This window comes from Daucus carota, chromosome 5, assembly GCF_001625215.2.
Source record: "Daucus carota subsp. sativus chromosome 5, DH1 v3.0, whole genome shotgun sequence".
NCBI lineage: Eukaryota > Viridiplantae > Streptophyta > Magnoliopsida > Apiales > Apiaceae > Daucus > Daucus carota.
In genome coordinates, this window is record NC_030385.2 from 379,192 (window position 1) to 399,099 (window position 19,908).

A 19,908-nucleotide genomic window follows, 5' to 3' on the forward strand; every position below is an offset into this window, starting at 1 on the left:
AAAAGTTGCTCAATGGGAGAAGTCTTGAGAAAGGAAGACACAAAAGTTCAAAATTGAGTCTAAGAAAGGAATAGAAGAAAGACAAATCAAAAGAAAAACATCACATTCTGCCTCCTCTCCCAAGTAGAGCCAGTCCTCTATCTTCTATTAATTGATTAATATACCACGTTAACACTTAATTGGTCATTAAGCTCCAGTATGAAGATCGAGCTGCAGATATGGATATTGCTATACAAAGTCCATCGTATTTTGAGAAATTTTTCCACACATATTCTTTGAAAAAGTCTTGTTTCTTTTTCTTCATATTTGTTGTAATCCTCATCACAGCCCTGGGGACACTTACACTGATGGTAATCTTTGTGTTGAAACCTCAAAAGCCTATTTTTTCGCTTCGGGCAGTAAGCTTAGATGCATATAAACTGGATGTTTCTTCAAACTCGACCTTATTTGTTTCATTAGTTGTTTCACTAGGTTTGAATGCTCAAAATCCTAATAAAATTGGTATCAAGTACAGCAGATCAAGAATGCACATCTTCAGTGAAGATACAATAATTGGACAGATCCGAGTTCCTGAATTCTATCAACCTTCTCATAGCACAAATGTAAGTGTACCTACTAGAGTTTTGTTCCATTGTGTAAATATCAGTCAAATCCTCTCAGGTGTTTCAGATGTTTCCTCACACACCCTTGCTAAGGTAAGAATATTAGGTGATATCAGAGCTCATATTCAAGTCTTTCGCATCACCTTACCAACAGTCAAGGTATGTACTATCAGATTATCAATAAGTTAACTGCATTCTCTATAACATGTTACTCGTTTGTAATTTTTATTTCTTCTTTGTTGCTAACCTCGTAGATTGCCTTGGAGTGTGACATTAGTATTGATGATAGATCTCTTACGCTTACTAATGCAGCTCACAGCATTAAAGCAGTTAAAACTCCACTGGTAAGTATAAAGTTCACCCTCCTTATCTTTTGTCTGATAAATCTCTAAATGTTTGACTGTTTTGCCGAATTGGTGACAATAACTTTGGGTCACTTCAGTATAGACAAATTTTGGGTGAAATGTTCCAAAGTACCAAGTTTAAACTGGTGATTACCCTTTGTCCCTCCACTTATTCTTCTTCTGCTAACGAATTGCAGACATCGTTTCCTAGCCACGCTCAATCATTTTCCACCAACTGCTCAATTGGTCTATATATTTAGACGTAAGGTAACCACTTGACTGATTTCATCTAATAAAGATTTTAAACTACATCACAATGGAGTTTAATTTAACAACTAATGCATGTTTAGCTTTTAAGATAGTTGGATTACTTAGAACAGCATTATAATTATTGTGCAGGTCTAAAGTGAGTTCTTAGTTGTGTTGAAGAACAGTCTCTACAACTAAAAGGCAGTCCTTGTTCATTTCTTAACTTCCAAAGACTGGGGAAAATACTTGAAGAAGCAAATCATCTACAAGTTCAACACAGAATATTATTATAATTGTTTCAGAACACATGCGCAAGCATAGTGACCTTTAACTGGTTCCATCTCAGTATAATTGATACATAATTTTTCTGCTGTAAACGATCACATTATGTGTATGTTCAGATACTAGAATTTCGTTTCAGAAAAGGATTTGGTCTTAAGTGACAAGTTTGAATAATTTAAGAGAAATAAATTTAATTCAGTACCTAGACATTCACAAATAATCTCAAGCTTGAGTCTTTTAAAATGATCGCTCAATTCATGTCATTTTAATCAGGCTTCTATGTTTCCGAACACAATTCTAAACATTCAGCATTTCCTCTGTCCCCAGCTACGTTTTTTTACTGGCTTCTTTCTTTTATATATCATAATCAGGCTATTTCCGGTAATAGAAAACACAAGTAGAAAGTAAGACCATAATTGTTTTCACAAGTTGAAACCACACGACAAAAATTGTTTTAACAGTAACAGAAAGACAATTATGTTGTAAAGGAGTCAAAGATCAAATTACAGGAAATGACAACAAAACGCCTGTTTACTCTTTAGGGGGGGGGATGAATTCTAGAGATAAGTTGCATAAAGTCAAAAAGTAATACAAAATCTTGAAATCTAAAAGTTTAATCGGTTTTAAAAAACGGGGATAGTGATGCTGTGGCAGCAGTCTGTATGGAGGAGTTTAAAAGCCCAATCCTAAAATTTTAAAATACAAAGAATCTTAGATAATCCGGAATAAATGCACCCCAAAATTTTATGCCTTTCAGGCATATTGTTTCCAGCTAATCGGAGCATAAAGCTTTTTTTTGTTTTGTTGGCTAAATCAGCGATGGCAGGAAGTGCAACAACATTAGCAACAAGGTTTCAGTTTTGTGCCTTGTTACTTTTGATCAGCAGTACAACAGTTTTGTGTGGAAACATAAACAGTAATTTACTGAGGGAAAATGAACGGAGCTGCAACAAAAATAATAAAGCAGCCCTTTTTGTGTTTGGAGATTCGCTATATGATCCTGGTAACAACAACTATATCAGCACAAACACCAATTTCCAGGCTAATTTTTGGCCCTACGGCAAATCATTTTTCTCTGAACCAACCGGACGATTCTCTGATGGTCGCCTAATCCCTGATTTTATCTGTAAGATCTGCGTCCACACACACAAACTCACATCTTTTAGCTAATTTATGCAGGCACTAAGTTTGTTCATGTTACAATTACTTTCTAGGTGAGTACGCTGGACTGCAGTTAATTCCACCATATCTCCAAACTGGGAATCAGCATTATCTTTATGGAGCAAATTTTGCATCAGGGGGGGCTGGTGCTCTCGATGAAACAAATCCAGGACTGGTATATCGTTTATATAAAACAAATCTACAACCACAACTTTATTACTAAATTAGTGATATCATGATATTGGTCAATTATGTTCTACTGACAGGTGGTAAACCTCAACACACAGTTGAATCAATTCAAGAATGTAGCAACTCAACTAGCGCAGAGGCTAGGAGAGGAAGAAGCCTCAGCCCTTCTCTCCAGATCTGTTTATATGTTTAGCATTGGGGTTAATGACTACTCGAGCACCATCAAGGGAGATTCTAAACAATTTAGGAACATGATTATAGGAAACTTGACCTCTGTTATCAAAGTAATTAGCATACTTAAAAAACCTTTTTTTTGCGCTAAATAGATTGCTTGAGAAAACCTTATTTTACATATCCAGCTCCTTAAATTTTCAAAACACAGTATTTTAACTTACTTGATCATGGACAGGCAATATACAAGACTGGGGGGAGGAAATTTAGTTTTGTTACCTTACCGCCCTTGGGTTGTTTCCCAAGCATAAAGGCGCAAAATGCAGGAAACAAAACCAACCATGGAGACTTTTGCAGAGAAGATTTAACGGCACTCGTACAAGAACACAACACAGCAGTTTCCAAAAACCTGGAGCAGTTGGAGAAGCACTTAAAAGGGTTTATGTATTCTTTTTTTGATTTCTACACAACTTTTTATGACAGAATGATTAATCCAACAAAATATGGTATGCCTGAAACTACTTTCTGTGAGTCACAATCTATGAATGTAGATTGGTTAGAAATTATTTATGTCTTGAACCGGTGTGTTGTTTCAACATGTAAGGTTTTAAGAATGGAGAGAGTGCATGCTGTGGCAGCGGTCTGTATGGAGGAGTTAATAGCTGCGGTGGGATGAGAGGGATAAAAGAGTACGAAGTATGCAGTAATTCCAGTGAGTATTTGTTTTTTGACTCTGTTCATCCCAGTGAAATGGCTTATCAGCAATTGGCGAAGCTAATGTGGGAAGGAAGTTGTAGTGTTACAGGCCCCTGCAACCTCAAGTCATTTTTGAGCCTGTAACTTGTGCTGCTTCTCCTCAGAAATTCAGTCAATAATTTCAGAAGTGATAACCATTGACATTGAAAATTAACTATAAATTCTTGGAAGATTCAAAAAAAAAAAAGGGATGGATTATTTGTTTATTCTATCTAGTGAATTACCGCAGTATTTTTGCTAAATGCTGGCAATGAGTTTGGGTTGCTAGCCAGCAAGGGCTGATTTCAGAAAGTCATATACTTGAGGATGGAATAATTATTTCCATGAAGACAATAATTGCTTTTCAAAGTAATACTACAAAGAACTCATGCTCTGACAATAATTCATAGGGCACATTATTTAGGGAAATGCATGTCTTCAAATTTAAAATAATAAATATTTCTTCGTCTGCGAGGCGGCTATACTGTATAAAGACTGTAGAAAGTCAAAATACAGATCTCATAAGAGATTTGATGCTTCTAAGTTCAAAGTAAAACGTCTGATTTTTTTTTTTGCTTAAAGATCTGTAAATAATGAATTTTTGTGTGATAGGAAGATCAGAAACATTGTGGTTGATTGACATATGTGTATTTTGGGACACCTGAATCTGTTAAATTCCGCTACTTCCATTGTTGTGATTAACCTCTTCTCATCAAACTGAAAAATCCTGTCTTTTTTCACTGCAACCACCAGAAATTTGTTGCTTGCTCCATATGTTGAAAATGAATAAGTCAAGTATATACAGTAAAATTTATATAACAGTGGTATGAACAAGATGATGGCTTAAGAGATAAGGATGTAATAACAAATAAGTCAAAGACGGAGATTCTTTATATAGTATACAGAAGAAACTAATCAGCAATGGCAGAAGGAGCAGCATCACCGACAACAAGGTTTCAGTTACGCGCCTTGTTACTTTTCATCAGCACTGCAGCAGTCTTGTGTCAAGGCATCAGCAGTGAGTTGCTGGGGGCAAAAAAAGTCAGCTGCGACACAAATAATAATAAAGCAGCTCTGTTTGTGTTCGGGGATTCACTCTATGATCCTGGTAACAACAACTATATAAGCACAACCAACACCGATTTCCAGGCTAATTTCTGGCCCTATGGCGAATCGTTTTTCTCCCAACCCACAGGAAGATTCTGCGATGGCCGCCTCATTCCTGATTTTATTTGTAAGATTACCCCTCAACTTTTATATCAACATATTGACTCATTTATGCAGACAGCCAAAGTTGTTTAAGTTACAATTACCTGCTAGGTGAGTACGCAGGATTGCCGTTAATTCCACCGTATCTGCAACCTGGGAAACATCAATTTGTTTATGGAGCCAATTTTGCCTCTGGCGGAGCTGGTGCCCTGGATGAAACTTATCCTGGATTGGTAAATTTTGTATGTAAAATCAACTGCATAACTAAAAGCATTTTTAACTGATTCTGATAATAAGATTAGTAAATATGATTATAGGTGGTAAACCTCAACACACAGCTGAAACAGTTCAAGAATGTAGCAAACAAACTGAAGCAGCAGCTAGGAGATGAAGAAGCTTCAGACCTGCTTTCCCAGTCTGTTTATATGATCAGCATCGGAGGCAATGATTACCTGAGCCCTGCCCGAGGAGACTCCCAACAATCATACACTCAAGAACAGTATAGGGGCATGATCATAGGAAACTTGACCTCTGTCATTAAAGTGCTTAGCTTACTTAAAAACCCTATTTTACATTTTCTAGCTCCTTAAACTTTTGAAACACAGTATTCAAGTTTCCTAATAATTGGCAGGGCATATACAAGACTGGGGGAAGGAAATATAGTTTTCTTACCTTACCACCCTTGGGTTGTTGGCCAAGCGTAAAGGCACAAAATGCAGCGAATAAAACATATAGCGGAGACCTCTGCAACAAAGATCTAGCAGCACTGGTACAAGAACATTCTGAAGCAGTTTCAGAGAACCTGGAGAAGTTAGAGAAGGCCTTGGAAGGGTTTAAGTATTCCTTCTTTGATTTGCACACTACTTTTAATGACAGAATGAGTAACCCGTCAATATACGGTCAGTCTGAAACTACTTCCTCTGATCAAAATCTATGAATGTTCCCTGATTACCATTTCTAATGGCCTCGAATTGTATCCTTGTTTTAACATGTTAGGTTTTAAGAACGGGGACAGTGCATGCTGTGGCAGCGGTCCGTATAGAGGAGTCTATAGCTGCGGTGGGATGAGAGGGATCAAAGAATATGAACTCTGCGAAAATGCCAGTGAGTATTTGTTCTTTGACTCTAACCATCCCAGTGAAGTGGCTTACCAGCAATTAGCCAAGCTAATGTGGGAAGGAAGTGCTAGCGTTACAGGTCCCCACAACCTCAAGTCATTTTTCCATGTGTCGAAGTCGAGCTAGTTAACATGTATGCAATCATTCTCTTTTAAGAAACAAAACTGAATGTACTTTTCCGTTCACTTGCCGAAAATAAAACCATATGTAATGACAGTAAATTAGTTTGCCTTGCACCAAAAATAAAAAACAAGCTAGATAGAGGGTTGTGTAAATCCCTTCCCGCAGTCCCCTTTCATAAATCCCTTCCCGCAGTCCCTTTTTACACGTTTCTTTGATTTTTGCACGTAATTTAAGATGTATGAAATGGATACCTCTGATTATAATTCGTTGAATTCTCTTTCGGTGAATAAAAGTATGTTATAGCACCTCTTCAGAACTTAAAAAAAAAGGTCTGGTATTTTATAAGTTGGTGACAGCTGAATTCACCAGCATCAGCCCAAATACCTGAGAAACAGGAGGAAAAGCAGGCTGAACCACATCACTGCCCCCACAGGGCATTAGTAATCTGGTTCCACTAATTAGAACCACCAACACTGATTACAACCACCAACGCCCGTAGAATAATCTGCAGCATAGTCAGTTATAGGAATGTAGGGCGACTCATTTTAAGTGTCGTTTATAATATAGAATAAGTAAGGGGATAATATAGAATGTAGAGTGACTCATTTTAAGTGCCGTTTATAATATAAAATAACTAAGGGGATAATTTAACGCCAAGGATAAGCTCGTTTTTTCTATTTTGAATATATGAGTAATTAATTTGAATTCGATTTTTCATATATTATAACTAATATAACTTCTAATATAGAAAAGTATTTAAAAGAAATTAAATAAATATGTTGAAAATCATAAACATCCAACACTAAATCTATGACAAAACTCTAAAAAAAATTCACATGTCTAAAAATATACTTGTAGAGAACTTATTCACATGTCTAAAAATATACTTGTAGAGAACTTGAAATGACCGCATGGAAACCAGCTCTCCATGGACATCATAGGTATGCTAACACAAATTACATAAATATACGATTAATCATATGAATCTCATATAAAGATTAGTTATCGGTAGATGACAAGCGCATGATGTATTGAAATAAACGCAATCCTATTAAATTGAAGCATCTCTAAAAGCATTTGCATATAAATAAGCATGATCAAAAATCTCAAAACTGATAATCATCATGAGATTTAGGGCTTCAAAACAACACTTCAATTTAGCTAACCATAGTCGCAATAAAATAAATTTTTACATTGGAAATTGTAGTTCAAGAGCATATTAAGGAAAATCATTCAAAAATGGGAAAATTAGATTTTTTCGCCATCCAACTTTTTTTTTTTTTGAGAATGCGCCATCCAACTTATTATGTATTTAGAAACTTACCTATAAATTATAATTTTTTTTGTCACTAATCTTAAGTTCAGATTTTTTTTGTCCCTAACATTAAGTTTTGATTATTAACATTATGTTATTTTTTTTGGTATTATTAAAATATAGTGGCAGTCTGCAATTTATGGTGACATGATATATTTCTATGTAGTATACTCTGTATGTTTCTAGGTAGTTTACCTTGAGGACGAGAGTTTGACACGCATTTTAAGACTACTAAAAGATTTAGTTTCATAAATTATTTTAATTTTTTTCAGAATAAAAATTATGATTGTCTATTGTCTATATTATATAAAAAAAATTAAAGAGATAGACACGTATCAGATCACCATAATATTGCAGACTATCAGTATGTTTTAATAATGCTAAAAAGAATAACATCGTGTTAATAATCAAAATCTGAACATAACGTTAGTGACAAAAAAAAATCTGAACCTAATATTAGTGACAAAAATAAAATTATAGTTTAGTTATAAGTTTCTAAATACATACTAAGTTGGGTGACGAAAAAATCTATTTTCCCTTCAAAAAATTGCTTTGAAGAGAGAGGGTCATGTATTTTTGGATAAATTCTTTTTGCAAAAAGGGCATGTAAATTGAGACGGCTGGTTCCCTTTGTTTTTTTATTTGACGCTTTGACTTTAAACACACACTTTTAAGAGTTTTGACCGGGTAGTTAAAATGTTATTTTCTAAATCTTTTTCCTGAATAAAAATATATAACCAAAAATTTTATTCACGAAAAAAATCAATCAAAAACAATAAATTTTACTATCCGGTCAACCCACTTAAAAATGTGTGTCAAAAGTCAAAACGTCAAATAAAAAAACAGACGGAGTAATATAGAGCTGAATTTTGAAGAATAGGACGACCTCAACAAATAAATGAATGTGTTTTAGTCTCAAATAAACCATGATTAGAATGGGAGTAAACTTCAGAGTTGTAGCTAAAATTTACACCGATTTTCAAAATGTTGGCCAGAGTTCCAAATTTTCAGAATGGTGACTAAACTTTGGTACCGTTTTTTAAAAGTGTGGCTCCAGTTAAATATCACTTAACGACAGCCACACTTTTAAAAAGCGGAGCAAAGTTTGGCCATTTTTCTGAGAATTTGGAACTCAATTTCACCCCTTCGTCCGTTATTTCTGTTAGTGACATTTAACGGGAGCCACTCTTTTAAAAAGCGGGGCCAAAATTTGATCATCTTTCTCATAATGCGGAACTATGACAATCTTTTTAAAAATCGGTGTAAATTTTGATCACAACTTTGAAGTTTACTCTTAGAATGGCAGCTTCACTGCGGCGCTTGAAGACGTCACGCTCCATCTGAGAATCGCAGTTTTTGGTGTCGAGATAACTCATCATCTGGATCTCAGACTCCATCATAAACATCTCTCGCAGACTCCCACCGCTAGAATCCACTTTCACTTTCTGAAATTTCACACGCTCGTCACCCTACTTCTTTTTTACTCCCTCTAGACTCTGGTCACCACAAATTATATCGTAAAAATTGATTTTTATTGTGATGGAGTTGTGGATGATTTTTTACAAATGCATTATGAGGTACAATTTTTTTAATATTAAATTTAGAGCAGATTTCATTAATACTTTTCAAAGAGATACAACAGGGATAAACTCTCGGCTGATCATGCAACTATATTCAAAAAGAAATAAACGAGCTGAATAATTAGCCGTTTTATTTCCGGATTGCTTAACTAACCGAATACCAATATTATGAAAATTGAAAATGAAGATAATTGTTTCTTGTTCAAAGAATTAAGGAAAAACTGAGTTTAAAGACCATATGTTATAAACATAAGTATATATTTTATGAGATGTGATCACATGCGATTCTCACGACCCTTCCAAACGCACCCCAATAATTATCTTCATGTGGGACAACAACTATAAACTTGTCAAAAGTAGTGTATTCCTATTTTATCTGTGGGTTAAATAATGTTAAATATAGATATTTAACAAAATTTGACGAAAAGGATGCAGAATGTTGCATACAAAATATCGGTGAGTCGCGAAATACAATCAAAAACTTGCACACTAAAATATTTTTGGAACTATAAAAAAGTGAAATGCAATTAACTCTCTCTATATATATATCTTTCGCACTTTTTTCACTTATTTTCTCACTCCAAAACATAATTAGGTTATTATAATGACAAAAAATATAAGATACTACTCCCTCCGTTTCTTTTTTCCTTTCCCGTTTAACATGTTGGGACTCTTCATAACATGATATAAATTACTAATTTACGTCTAATTTATAAGATTAAATATAGTTGTGAGTGATTTTATTAAATTCGTATTCACGAGTATTTTAATGCAGTGAAGTTTTTGTATTCAATATTAGTACAAAATTAAAAATATTAACAAGTAAAAGTGTGTGTTGTCAAACGTGATAATGGTAAACATAAAAACTAAAAAATAATACAAGACTAAGGTTAATTTTTAAGATGTCGAGTTTATTAGTTTTGCATGTAGTAACTAATTTGGGTGCAAATTTTATAACCGCGTGGCGTGCAACCCCAAGCAATATCAAAGTTGGAAAGCTAATATTCTAACATCACCACTTGCGATATTTAAAGAGAAAGGAGGAGTAATAAATATTTGAGAGTATATTCAAGTTGGAAAGCAGGACCACGCCTGTGGAAGTAAGTACGACAAACAGCGGGTGAAAGAAGTTTCTGGAGAGTATTGAAAGTTAGCCCCCGAAAATATCTAATACACCAACTCATCTCAGCCATCCATTCTATCTCTCTTTCCTTGTGATTCTGTGAACATAGTCCTCCGACAATCCACGTCCTAGAAAATTAATTAAAAAGCGTGCTCTCGTATTATCACCGATTATTTAATTCCGATATTTTAATCCCGAATCATCCGCTTATTAATAATTTAATACGGTGTTCCAGTTCCAGTTGTGTGAAAATATTTATTTACATAAATACGAGAAAACAAGCCCTGTTTCTGGATTCTTCTTGGTTTGAGTTGGAGAGATTTACAGGGGAAAGAAAGCCTCGTTTCTTGCTTGTTATTATTCCCCTGTTTTCATTCTTCTCTTCTTTTTATCTTCTTAAATAGCAATTGTTTGCCACACAGTTTTGCTCTCTGTTTGTTGGTCTCTTCAAGGACCTTTCTCTCTGTTCTCGTCGTATTTAATTTAATGGCGGCCAATGAAAACAAGAGCCCGGATTTCTATGCTGTTCTGGGATTAACAAAAGATTGCTCTGATCTTCAGCTCAAGTCTGCTTACAAGAAGCTTGCACTGGTCTCTATCTTCTCTTCTCTTCAAATTCACATGTTTAATTGGACCATTGGTTCTGTCCTCTTTTTTTTTTTTTTTTTTTTTTTGTTTTAAGTTTATAAAGCTAAGATCTTGTTAAGCCCTTGTCATTATTAAATGATAAAGATTAGTTCTTTACACTATTGACATGTATATAAAATTGTTTAATTGAATTTTGTAAGTTGGCATTTGCTGTGTAGAGATGGCATCCTGATCGCTGTGCAGCTCCCGGGAATTCCAAGTACGTGGAAGAGGCTAAGAAGAAGTTTCAGTCCATTCAAGAGGCTTATTCTGGTCATCTTCTCTCATATCTCTTTCCATTTGTTTATGTTCATTATATGGATATCACTTTCTGATTTTTAATCTTTTTTCGCAGTCCTTTCCGACAAGAACAAAAGATTTATGTATGACTTTGGAGTCTACGACAGTAATGATGATGACGATAATGTGAGTTTTGATTATTTTCATATCTTTGATTTTGTTCCACTTGATTGCGCATCTGGATCTTTATCATTAGCTAGCTCAAGTTTGAATTTTGTTGTAAAGTGGAACCAAATTATTATATTGACACACATGACACATGAAAAAGGTTTTTGTTACTAGTGTGCATTGATTAATCAACAAATGTAAATCTGATGCATTGCCGTTTGAGTGATTATTTTACGTCTGTTTAAAGTTGCCAGATTTGTTATTCAGCCGCGCGCATTCTACAAACTGCACCTTAGATTTGATATAAATAAGCAAAATTTTGAATCTTGGCATGGTTTGAATTGATTCAAGTGAACTGGATGCAGGGTATGGGTGATTTTCTAAATGAAATGGCAACTATGATGAGCCAGAACCAGTCCAATGTAAGTCTCTGTCCTATGCTGGTATTAAAAGTTATAATAGTATCCACAAACTCAACGTTTTTCCATGTTAAACAAAAATGGTTTAGTCCTACACTATGCACAGCTTATCATGATGTTACCCAGCTATAAAATTTTAATCAGAGTTTTCGTAATAAGGTCAGTTATTTTGCAGTCGATGGTTTTTTTGGTAATGCGTAATTGCAACTTGGGCATGTGGCGGGTTTATTCTGATCTGAACAGTCAAACCCTAACGCACACCGTATAAATGATGAACTGTGCAGAATATAGACATCTCAAATCCAAACTATTAATGCAATTGCACATTACTTTCGATGATTGAAAATACCTACTACTTGATTAGTCGCTCCCTTTTTTCTAGTCTCGGCTTTCAGTCTGCCCGAGGCGCAATTGCTATATTAGTAGACAGCAGTTGTGAAGTTGTTTATTGACGATGCAGAGTTTTCTTTACTTCAATAATTGGATTACAAACCCTAAGACGCGAAAAGATCAATTTTGTATGACACAACAGTTAGCTAAACATAGGAAAACCATAGTAGTCGAGTGATTTGTATCACTATTCGAAACATTCAACATTATTGTACAACACTACAACTACCTTTAACGTTTCTTTTAGTTTCTTCTATCTCTTCTTTGGGTTTAGCTTATCTCTAATCTTGCGATACCTTGTGCTAATTTTAGTCCGCCATATGAAGAACTTATAGTTATAGTTGTTAATGTTATCCTTCACTGAAAAGGGGGATTGATGTTGAACTCACCTTGCAACCCCCAAAAACCACTATTTGGTAATATTACTTTCCGTTCTTCATATATCTTCTTGTCAGGTTTAATAATTCCAATTATACAGTTACAAGAATAAATGATGAACCTTTGCATAATTTGGTCATATTAGCCGAGTCAACTTTTCTATCTTTTGGTCGTTCCTTTGTGCAAAAACCTGTTCCTTGGGCTCGTATTAAAAGTTATCTATGTGGATGCAAGTTCCATCCCGTATTATTATTAAGCAGAGTAATGTGTCCAAGACATAGTCTGGTTAAAATTGACATTATGTTAGTTTACGACAATAATGCAATATTTCCTTTACTCATCGAGTTATATTTTCATGGTTGCACATTTGTCAGGAAAATGTGGTGGAAAGCTTTGAGGAACTGAAGACATTATTTGAGGATATGTTTCAAGATGACTTGGCCAGTATCAATTCATCTTCCCAAAGTGGGGCAACAGCTTCATGTTCTTCCTCTTTGTTTGATACTTTTGGGAAGAACCCTAGCCTCCCCAACAAAAGAAACTTTGAGCAAAATTCAGTTAAGCCGGAGCCTGAAAATTCCTTTAACTTTGACACTCATTTTCAAGGTTTCAGCTTCGGGGTCAGTGCTATCTCCACCCTCATTCCCGAAACTTTTTCCCTAGCTCCACACATATGTCGTATTATTGTTTTCCCTTCTCTCACACTTTCATTATAAAGACAGGTGGAACAAGAGGGAAGTCTTCGGGAAGGAGGATGTGCTCCAGGAGAGTTCAGAAGTAGGAGGAGCGGCAGGAAGCAAAAGGTCTCGTCCAGCCATGACGTATCCTCTGGCAACAATGCCGGCATATCTGCTTGATGGTGTCCAGTTTCTCTTTGGTTAATGTTTAGGCGAAGATGATTCAAATACTTTACATGCTCAATTTTGTGCTAAACTTGTCGACTACAATGTTGAAGCCTCTGATCATTCTGTACTTCTAAATTTTCAGCTCCAATTAATGGTTCAGTTAAATTTTCAAGAATTGGTATTTGAAGTTAAACTTCAGCAGCAGATAAAAACCCGATTTAATCATGCAGTAGTAATCTAAAGTCGACTAGTAACGTAGTTAATCATAAGACATTTGACCAGTGTTGTAAAAAGTGGGAATCGGACTTAATCGGTGAAGTTACGGAACAAAGATTAATCTCGAAAAAGTGATTCGACTGATGGGATTTGGTGATTAATTGAATTGATCGGAGATTAATCGGATTAATCAGTGATTAATCGGAGATTTAATCAGTTCGACGAGTTACGGAACAAGGATTAATAGGTGACTAATCGTGATTAATCACTGACTTTTAGAACAAATCGTGATTAATCACTGATTTTTAGAACAGATCATTGGACAAGCAATGGATAATGGGCCGGCTGGTTTTGTCTTGACCTGTGCAACTATCCAAGTTGATTGAGGGAGGCTTTATGGCTACAGTTATGCAACTTGATTGCCAAAAGTTGATAACCATCTGGGTGTTGGCTGAATTATTCCGGGGACCCACCAATCACAAGTTGATAACTGAGCTGTCGGAAAATATCAAGAACACCCAAGAAGACAATGGAACTACTACGATTAAGGATAAGTGATCTACCTAAGAACTTTACATCATTAAGGATGAGGGATGGGTAAACAACAGCTAAGCGGGGCCTTCTCTTTTTGTTAGGGCCCGGACCTTGGATCTTCTTCTTCTTTGGCAAATTTAATAATTCCAGCTCTACCGCCAGATTTGGTGGAAGTAAAAAGTTTTGTTTGACAGCTCGTTAAGACAAAAACTGGTATAATGTATTTTCTTTTTGTTTTGCGAACTTGCAAATCATGAACGGGGTCCCTGTTCACAAAACTAGCAGGTGTGGAGGAAATGTTGTGTAGACTTGCATATTCAACAACGTATTTGGCGAAGAAATTTGTGTTTTTTGTTAAATAACATGTACACTTTGTCGTGTCGGGTCATGTTCAAGACGGTGAGAGAACCCATAAAATTTTCTCTTATATCTGGTATTAGTCAGGGTTCTGCACCAGAACTTCACATGTAAAAAATGTCAATATCTATGTATTATATTTTAAAATTATTTTTGAACACACACAACGATGAAAAAACATGGAAATAAAAAACATGTATTTGTATATAGATCCTAAAAATCTATTTAAATTTAGGATTCTGCAGCAGAACCTTAGTGATTCTATGGTTCCAATTTAAGGACTAGTTCTCTTTGTAGCGCGATCCTTGTCAGATGATATGACAAAGTGTATATTGAAATATGCAAAATACATTTTTTTTTTTAAATTTGAACTAGGAGATTTATATTCACGCACACGTCCTGTTATTATCATCATCATCATTAACGGTGTGAGTGATATATTTAAAAATTAAAAAAGAATGCATTTTCCCGTATGAGTATTTCGTCTTAGCTTCTGATCTTATAGTATTTCTCTCGTGATCTTACTTATTCTTGTGCAGTTAAATTAAGGTAATTTCTGCACGCTGATAACGCCGATCTCCGATCCCGGTCCTTCCTCCGCCGTGACTGGTGGCTCCGTGGTGTAGCTGCTGGATGGGAGCCTACAAAACAACGCCGGCGGGGGGGTTTGGCCCCAAAGCGCCTCCGGCGTGAGAGTAAGCGTAGGTTTTGGAAGGGTAAAGATACGAGAAAGTGTTATCTATGTGTGGTGGGTGAAGGTGTATGTGTGGTGGTTGCTGGTGGCTGAGAGTGTTTGAGTATATGCTGAGTGTAAGTGTGTGTATGAATGAGTGTGTAGAGAGAGTTCAGTTAACCCCTAAACTCTTGATCCTTGGTCTATTTATAGGCCAAGGATTAGGGTTTAAGGGTGAGTACCTGGATCCTGGTCCTACACGTGTAGGGGTTTGATCCCCAACACGTGTCCAGGTGTCAGCGTAGGAGTAGTATTTTGGAATGTTCCCTGGCTTGTCTCTATCGCCAGTAGTTGACCGTTGCATTTGTCTTTATTGTGTCAGTCCGTGCCTCGTGCAGCAAGTGTCGGCTGGTACAAGTTTGGACCCCGGTCGAGGGACATGTTTAGGAGGTACCCGGGTCCAATTCCTGTCCCGGGTGACGTAGGCCTGAGATGCCATACTCCCAGAGGATCATGGCTTTCAAGAGGGTCCGGGTGACGTAGACCCGGGTTATACCATATCATTTGCCCCCCACTCCCTTATATAGATTCTCTATGTGAGGGAGTAGAGTGGAGTTCTCGCTTTTGCTGTCTTTGGCCGGATGGACCCGGGCAAAGTTAGGTCACCGTGTTTGCCCTGTGCCTGGATGGCCCCGGGTGTAGGTGGGAGTCGGAGTTTGTCCCCCTACCCGAGCAGACTTGGGTAAGGGTAGAATTTTGTGGTTGCCCCCCTGCCCGGGTAGACCCGGGTAAGGGTAGAATTTTGTGGTTGCCCCCCTGCCCGGGTAGACCCGGGTAAGGGTAGAAGTATCGCTGAAGTTTTCCCCGTTTAGGTCCGGTCAGGGGACTGCCCTCTCCCTTGGATCCGGGTAGTGGTCGCAGCCTTTCGTCCGGGGTTGCTTGCCGGGTGGATCCGGGTGACTAAGATGGGGTCCGGGTCCGCCGGAGATAGATCGACAATTTTCTCAAGGGAATTCCGGGGGGTTTTTGCGCACAGCTGTTTCTTTTATTTTGAAACTTGAACAGGCGCGCCTTTTGAGGAGGGGTAATAATGAAACGGCTGTAATTATTGCCGTGCGACCAATGGAAAACAGCCACGTGGCCTAGCCGTGAGGCTATAAATATAACCCCCATTACTTCTTCATTTTTTTACTTTCAGTTTCTATTTGTTTTCTCTGTTGCTTCTTCGAAAACTACTTCGCCGTTTCTATTTGCCGGTCGCTGGGGTTCGTCAAGTTTCGAGCTTCGCCGTTTGCTTTGCTTTCCCGTTTCCGCTGCTAATTCCGGTAAGTCTATTTTCTTTTTTCTTTGCCCTTTTCCTTCCATTATGCCGCTGTTGTTTGTACGAATCTTTTTTAACATGCTTGCTTTTGATTGCCTTCTCCATAGTTGTTTTGCTGTTGCTTGTTTGTGTTTTGTGTTTGTATGTGTTTGTTGGGGTTTTGTGAGTTTGATTCGAAATGGGTAGGCGTTTGTGTTTAGTCTGGGGTTTTGTATTTCGGAAATCTGGGTTTTGGTTTTGAATGTTCTTGGATTTCTTGAGTGTAACTGTATGTATATGTGTATAGTGAGTGTATAACGGCTGGGGGTTTGAGTTTTGATTCTTGATTTCGTTTTGAAATTTCTGTGAAAATGTTTGTGGCGTTTGGGATTCTTCGGTGATTTGAACTGGACCCGGGTTATATAGTTGTACCCGGGTTGGGTAGATTTAGGACATGGCTGTTTTAGATGTTTGTGAGTCGCGAGCGTATTTGCCCGGGTATGTACTTTAGGTCCGGGTAGGGGTTTTGGGCTGCTTTGTTTTCGTACTTAGGAGAATTTGTTGTCCTGTAACTTGTATGTATAGACCCCGGTTCCTTCTTAGTACATAGTACTCTTCTCCCCATGGAAACCTGGGGAAAGGAGGGGACCCGGGTAGGATCGGGTGAGCTGCTTTAGTTTTTTGTTAGCTTGGATCCAGGTAGTGTTGTTTGTGCCTGATCGTTTCTCTTTTCTTGATGCTCTTCCACATAGAATTAGGATGGGATCCGGACCCAAATAAAATCTGTAACCATGTGTGAATTCTAAAACTGATCCGGGTTGCTTTTTCATTTAGGTTTATGGTCCGGATCCCTAGGCCGCCAAGGAGAGAAATCGTTGCTTACTCAGCTGTACCCGGGGAATTCTCTAGTGACACCGAGTGCGACGAGGTTCAAACCCTTGCTTTCCGCGCCCGGGTAAAGATGGCTGAAAGAGAAGTTTCTTCCTCGGGAGTGGTGTCCGAGTTCCAAAAAGTGACAAAGACGATCGGGAAGCAGGTTATTATGTCCCCGGAAGGTATCTGGTGTGACTCTAAGTCTTACTTTGTCACCAAGGCTCCCCTGGTCGAGGAGAAGGGGTTTTACACCAATATGTCCGGATTCTACAGGCGTAAGCACCCAAACGGGATGTTGGGACCTTACAGTAAGGAGGAGTTTGATGAAAAGTTCCGGGAGCTGATTGGGATCCGGGCTCCGTTCCCGCTGAAGAGCCATATCAGGGAAATGTCTCCGGACGCGGCCGATCGAATGATCCGGGCCGCTTTCCAATTGCCTCCGGAAGTCGAGTGGAGGTGGCCTGTGCCCGGGGAAATGATTTACCACCGGCCTGCAGATGGTTTCGTCCCGGTGTGGATGGAACATCTTCGATCCGGGTGGAATCCCCGATGGCATATTTTCTTCAAGCACCTGTGTAAGTATGAGTGGAAGGTGTCCCCGATGCAGTTGACGCCGAACGCGGTCAAGTGGATGACCTGGTTCCTATGGGCGTGCAACAAGATGAACTATTACCCCACTTTGAGGTTGTTTCGCATGTTGTTCCAGTTCAAGAAGTCCGGGGTAAAGCCCCTGTATGAGCTACGCTTTCGTTCGAAGGAGTGTGGTCTGGGCACTGGGTTTGTGAGCCCGGTTATGCACCAGAGTTCGCTGAAGGGATGGAACGGAGAAGTCCTTATGCTGAAGGGTCTGGACTTGGCCTTCATGCCTTACATGGAGACGGACGACAAGAGGGTGAAGACGGATTCTGGAGCGCCCGGAGCAGCTGGAGAGTTCCGGACTCAGTTGGTTGAGTTCTGCACTTGTCTCGGGTTTCAGTTGACCCGGGATACGTTTATGCAACACAACCAATTGCACGAGGGTGGCTGTGAGTTGCATTTTTTCCTTAGCTTTTTGTTGCTACTTTTGTAATATCTCGTCCGGGTCCTCTTGTTTGTCAACTGCATATTAATGTCTTGTCCGGGTCCTTTTATCTGCAATCTGTATGTTGCCATCCTGTCCGGGTCTTTTTGCTTGGAGCATATTCCTTAGAATGATTTATTGTAGTATTTCTTTGTATTAACCCGAGTTCTCTTGATTCTTGACAGGTCTTCCCTACTTTGACCCGGATCTTTGGAGGGCCATGTCTGCGAACGATTCTTTTGCTGCTGCTCTGCGAAATTTGGGAGGAGTTCATACCCTGCCAAAGCCACAGCCGAAGGATAAGTCGGCAAAGAAGAAAAGGGGCGCCAAGAGGGGGGAATCCGGGTCTTCCCGCCAGGAGACAGATGGGACCGGGCATTCAAGTGCTACTCCGGACCCGGAGGTCCCAGTTGAAGATCAGGAGCTGGGAGTTGATGCTGTGGAGGTGGAGAGCCCGGTCCACGAGCCGAAGAAAAAGAAGAAGAAGACCGATTCTTCCCAGAAACAAGTGATTGATATGACGGGGGAGGATCCGGGAAAGTCTGCGATGGAAGTGGTGGATCTGGGGATCGAACTCGAGGGTGGTTCCCGCCAAGCGCCCAGGTTTGGAAAATATCCGGTCAAGAAAGTGATTGGATTAATGTCTGAGCTCCCCTCTGACCAGGATTGGGAGATGATGGAAGATCAGGGTTTGGTCGAGAATTTTAAGGAGATCGGGGACCTGTGGGGTCAGGTAATTCTCCTACCCGGGTTCAATTTTCTTTTGTACTTTGCTTCGTTTTCCTTGTTTTTTATAATTCTGGTTTTTCTGACCCGGGTCTGATGTTTCTCTGTTAGCTCGGTGGTCGCTTGGCCGGGTTCAACACCCATGCTTTGGCTAACTTGAAGAAGGAGAGAGATTTCTCTATCGCTAATCATGCCAAAGCAGTGAAGTTGGAGAAGGATCTTGATGTAGAGAGGTCAGCCCGGGAAGCGTTGGAATCGAGTTTGGCTACCAGAGTCAAGGAGGCTGAAGTTCGTAAGGAAGCTGAGCTCGGGCAGAGAGTCAAAGATGCTGAGGCCCGGGCTGAGGGCGCGGAGAAGAAGGTTACCGGGTTGGAGCAGGAGGTGGCTGGCTTGAAGCAGGAGTTGGAGACCCGGAAAGCGCCTGCGGAGGTCATCGCCGACTTTCAAAAGTCGAAGGTTTATGAGGATGCCCTGGCCAAGGCCGCAGCTGCTGAAGTCATGCGCTGCTGGACTGTGGCTGAGAAGCATATCAAAACTGACCTGGGTGCTAATGCTCAAAGCTTCATTGACTTATACATTGCTGTGAAGAACAGAATCAATGCAGGTGGGGCGGAGCCCGAGCCTTATGCTGTCCCGGGTCAGGATGTGGACTCGGATTCTTCGACTGAATCCGAACCGGTGGATGAAGAGATTCCTGTTCAAGATCCTCTTGCCGATGATCATCTCGTCCAAGACTCTCCTCCTGCTTAGATTGATTTTTGCCTTTGCTTTTGAAAGACAATGTTTTTGTAATATCAAGTATATTTGTGTATCAGGATTGATTATTTGACCGGGTCTGTGTGTACCCGGGTACTATGGATGCTTACTTCGCTGCTTTTGATCAACTATTTGTTTGTCAACA

At 38.8% G+C, this 19,908-nt stretch overlaps 5 protein-coding genes across 12 annotated transcripts; all 5 read left to right on the top strand.

Annotated features, from left to right (window-relative positions):
* The first annotated feature begins 71 nt into the window (after window positions 1–71).
* On the top strand, window positions 72–1,620 carry LOC108223375 (uncharacterized). 6 transcript variants are annotated; one of them, XM_017397605.2, is made up of 5 exons: window positions 72–602; window positions 696–761; window positions 857–946; window positions 1,144–1,213; window positions 1,346–1,620. In XM_017397605.2, exons 1-4 carry the CDS (start codon window positions 219–221, stop codon window positions 1,204–1,206), a joined length of 603 nt encoding a protein of 200 aa, XP_017253094.1. In that variant the 5' UTR covers window positions 72–218; the 3' UTR covers window positions 1,207–1,213; window positions 1,346–1,620. The 6 variants fall into 6 exon arrangements, 3 of the variants coding, with proteins under 3 accessions (XP_017253094.1, XP_017253092.1, XP_017253093.1); XR_001807194.2 differs by having other exon boundaries at window positions 152–602; window positions 701–761; XR_010292150.1 differs by having other exon boundaries at window positions 152–350; window positions 460–761.
* Window positions 1,621–2,112: 492 nt separating this feature from the next.
* LOC108221114 (GDSL lipase) lies at window positions 2,113–3,963 on the top strand. Its single transcript, XM_017395013.2, has 5 exons — window positions 2,113–2,603; window positions 2,692–2,813; window positions 2,905–3,111; window positions 3,237–3,504; window positions 3,603–3,963. The coding sequence occupies exons 1-5, from the start codon at window positions 2,207–2,209 to the stop codon at window positions 3,836–3,838; spliced, it is 1,230 nt and encodes a 409-aa protein (XP_017250502.2). The 5' UTR covers window positions 2,113–2,206; the 3' UTR covers window positions 3,839–3,963.
* A 184-nt stretch (window positions 3,964–4,147) lies between these two features.
* LOC135152704 (GDSL lipase-like) lies at window positions 4,148–6,335 on the top strand. Of its 2 annotated transcripts, none has more exons than XM_064093680.1 (5): window positions 4,148–4,967; window positions 5,054–5,175; window positions 5,260–5,484; window positions 5,574–5,841; window positions 5,939–6,335. In XM_064093680.1, the coding sequence occupies exons 1-5, from the start codon at window positions 4,655–4,657 to the stop codon at window positions 6,184–6,186; spliced, it is 1,176 nt and encodes a 391-aa protein (XP_063949750.1). In that variant the 5' UTR covers window positions 4,148–4,654; the 3' UTR covers window positions 6,187–6,335. The 2 variants fall into 2 exon arrangements, with proteins under 2 accessions (XP_063949750.1, XP_063949749.1); XM_064093679.1 differs by having other exon boundaries at window positions 4,265–4,967; window positions 5,054–5,184.
* Window positions 6,336–10,441: 4,106 nt separating this feature from the next.
* Window positions 10,442–13,443, top strand: LOC108223969 (uncharacterized). 2 transcript variants are annotated; one of them, XM_017398464.2, is made up of 6 exons: window positions 10,442–10,792; window positions 11,008–11,101; window positions 11,184–11,254; window positions 11,602–11,658; window positions 12,798–13,043; window positions 13,146–13,443. In XM_017398464.2, exons 1-6 carry the CDS (start codon window positions 10,688–10,690, stop codon window positions 13,278–13,280), a joined length of 708 nt encoding a protein of 235 aa, XP_017253953.1. In that variant the 5' UTR covers window positions 10,442–10,687; the 3' UTR covers window positions 13,281–13,443. The 2 variants fall into 2 exon arrangements, with proteins under 2 accessions (XP_017253953.1, XP_017253954.1); XM_017398465.2 differs by having other exon boundaries at window positions 10,444–10,792; window positions 13,142–13,443.
* A 5,052-nt stretch (window positions 13,444–18,495) lies between these two features.
* LOC108222694 (uncharacterized) lies at window positions 18,496–19,757 on the top strand. Its single transcript, XM_017396576.2, has 2 exons — window positions 18,496–19,014; window positions 19,119–19,757. The coding sequence occupies exons 1-2, from the start codon at window positions 18,502–18,504 to the stop codon at window positions 19,755–19,757; spliced, it is 1,152 nt and encodes a 383-aa protein (XP_017252065.2). The 5' UTR covers window positions 18,496–18,501.
* The last annotated feature ends 151 nt before the right edge of the window (window positions 19,758–19,908 follow it).